The sequence below is a fragment of the Anolis sagrei genome, chromosome 2 (genome assembly GCF_037176765.1).
Source record: "Anolis sagrei isolate rAnoSag1 chromosome 2, rAnoSag1.mat, whole genome shotgun sequence".
Taxonomy (NCBI): Eukaryota; Metazoa; Chordata; class Lepidosauria; order Squamata; family Dactyloidae; genus Anolis; species Anolis sagrei.
Genome location: NC_090022.1, coordinates 206,292,092 through 206,293,976, shown reverse-complemented (window position 1 = coordinate 206,293,976; position 1,885 = coordinate 206,292,092). Strand labels below are relative to the sequence as shown.

Here is a 1,885-nt window from a genome sequence, read left to right as displayed (position 1 = left end):
ATTTCGGTAACCACGTCGCTCTCAGCTTAATGAATATTAGTGAAGACTTGCGGGAAGAAGCAAAATATGAAATACAGGGTATCCTGTTGACATATTACAAACAGTCAAGGACCAATAAGCAATAAATTAGCATTTTGTTGGCAATAAAGTAGACTACTGTAACATGTTATGTTTAATAAAGGTTTGTTTTATTATCAATATGTACAGTTACATTAAAAATATAAAATAACTGCTATACAAAACGATGTTGCCAGTACACCGCACCAACATCAGATGTAAAAAATGCTTTAAAATTCTCCCTCACAGCTTTTGCCTCTGTGCTGTAATAATTGGAGTAGGTGGTGGCCACTTGTGGAAGATGTAGATCTGTTCCGGGCTGTATAGGAATCTCAGTCCCCCAGGCACCAGGCACAGTGGTACCAGTTTCCATATCTTCTCTGTCCATGACTGGCCATAATTCTGTGCTTTCATGGCTCCTTAAAAAGTTGTGAAGTGCACAACCAGCAAGTACTAATGTGCGCACTTTGTCTGGCTGTAGCAGGATGGGATTTAGAAATACTCTTAATCTATTAGCAAAAATTCCAAAAGCTGTCTCCACAACTTGGCGGCCACGTGAAATTCTTTTGAAGAAAATAATCAAAAGATATGTTAAATACAACTATTACTATATCAATTTTCCAAGGTCAAAGGTTTCCTTATTATACTATTTCACTGGTATAATGCTGCAAGATACAACTGCATTACCCACTGAAATCTTACCTGTGCATATCCGTTCTTCCAGAGTCAAATCATTTCCCCCATACGGCTTGAGGATATATGGTTTTAATCTAAAAGCGTCATCTGCTAAGAAGACGTATGGAGTGGGTATGTCTTGACCTGGAAGTGGATGGGCTGGGGGCATGTCAAGAGTGTTAACATCTATAAGCTCTTTTAAATTACATTTGTTCCACACACCTCCATCGCTGATCCTTCCTTGTGTGCCAACATAAATATATCTAGAAAATCAAACTGAAGAACATGCTTTAAGCCCTTGGTATAATTAAATTAATTCTTACCTACTGCACTTCAACGTACCGAAATTTATAATTAGCATCCACAACTGCTAAAAGGACAATAGATTTTGTTCCTTTATAATTGTGGTAATGGGAACCACTGTTTATCGGCTTCCTTATCACAATATGTTTTCCATAAATGGCCCCCAAACAATGTGGCACATTCCACCGATCTAGAAATTGCTTGGAAACAGCTCTCCAATGCTCTTTTGATGTTGGCACTTCAAATGTGTACTTCAAGAATTCATAAAGAGCTGCACATGTTTCCAAGATGATATATGATAGTTCTTTCGCCAATTCGAAACTCCCACGATAAGTCTCTGAATGTATTTCCAGTGACTAGATACCGGAGCGTAATGGTGAGCCTCTCAGCTGCAGATATTGGCTCCTCAAACTTTGTCTTTTGCTTCTGAATTCGGGGGGGGGGGGATTTCGTGCAAAAGATGGTCAAACTGTTCTTCTGTTACACGCAGCCACCTCCTAGAAATAAACATGCAATTTGTTAATTAGATTTGTGCAGTTAGTACATTTAAGGCCATCAAACTCCCTACGTCCTGTTAATTGCAACGTACTTGTATGAAGTTGGATCCTCGCCTCTCAACTCCCGATTTAAATTTAAGAAGGCTCCTTTATGTGCTCGCCTTTTTATCCATCTTCTGGTAGGCCCCCGCTTTCTACGCCATTTGTTTTCCTCTTCTTTTTCCTGCGACGCCAGTATAATGGCACACACTGCATAATCCGTTTTATCTTCACAATCGCCCGTTCTTTTCGTCTAATAACTAATACACAATAGAATTAATGATCTGACAGCATGCCTACTCAAAGGAAAGAAC

General features: G+C 39.3%; 1 protein-coding gene across 1 annotated transcript; it reads right to left on the bottom strand.

The window, feature by feature from the left end:
• Positions 1–232: 232 nt before the first annotated feature.
• LOC137096212 (uncharacterized) lies at positions 233–1,349 on the bottom strand (the record flags this gene model as incomplete). Its single annotated transcript, XM_067464852.1, has 3 exons — positions 233–617; positions 705–995; positions 1,075–1,349. Coding segments are annotated over 3 exons (951 nt in total), but the record flags the coding sequence as incomplete, so codon positions are not given.
• Between the last annotated feature and the right edge of the window lie 536 nt (positions 1,350–1,885).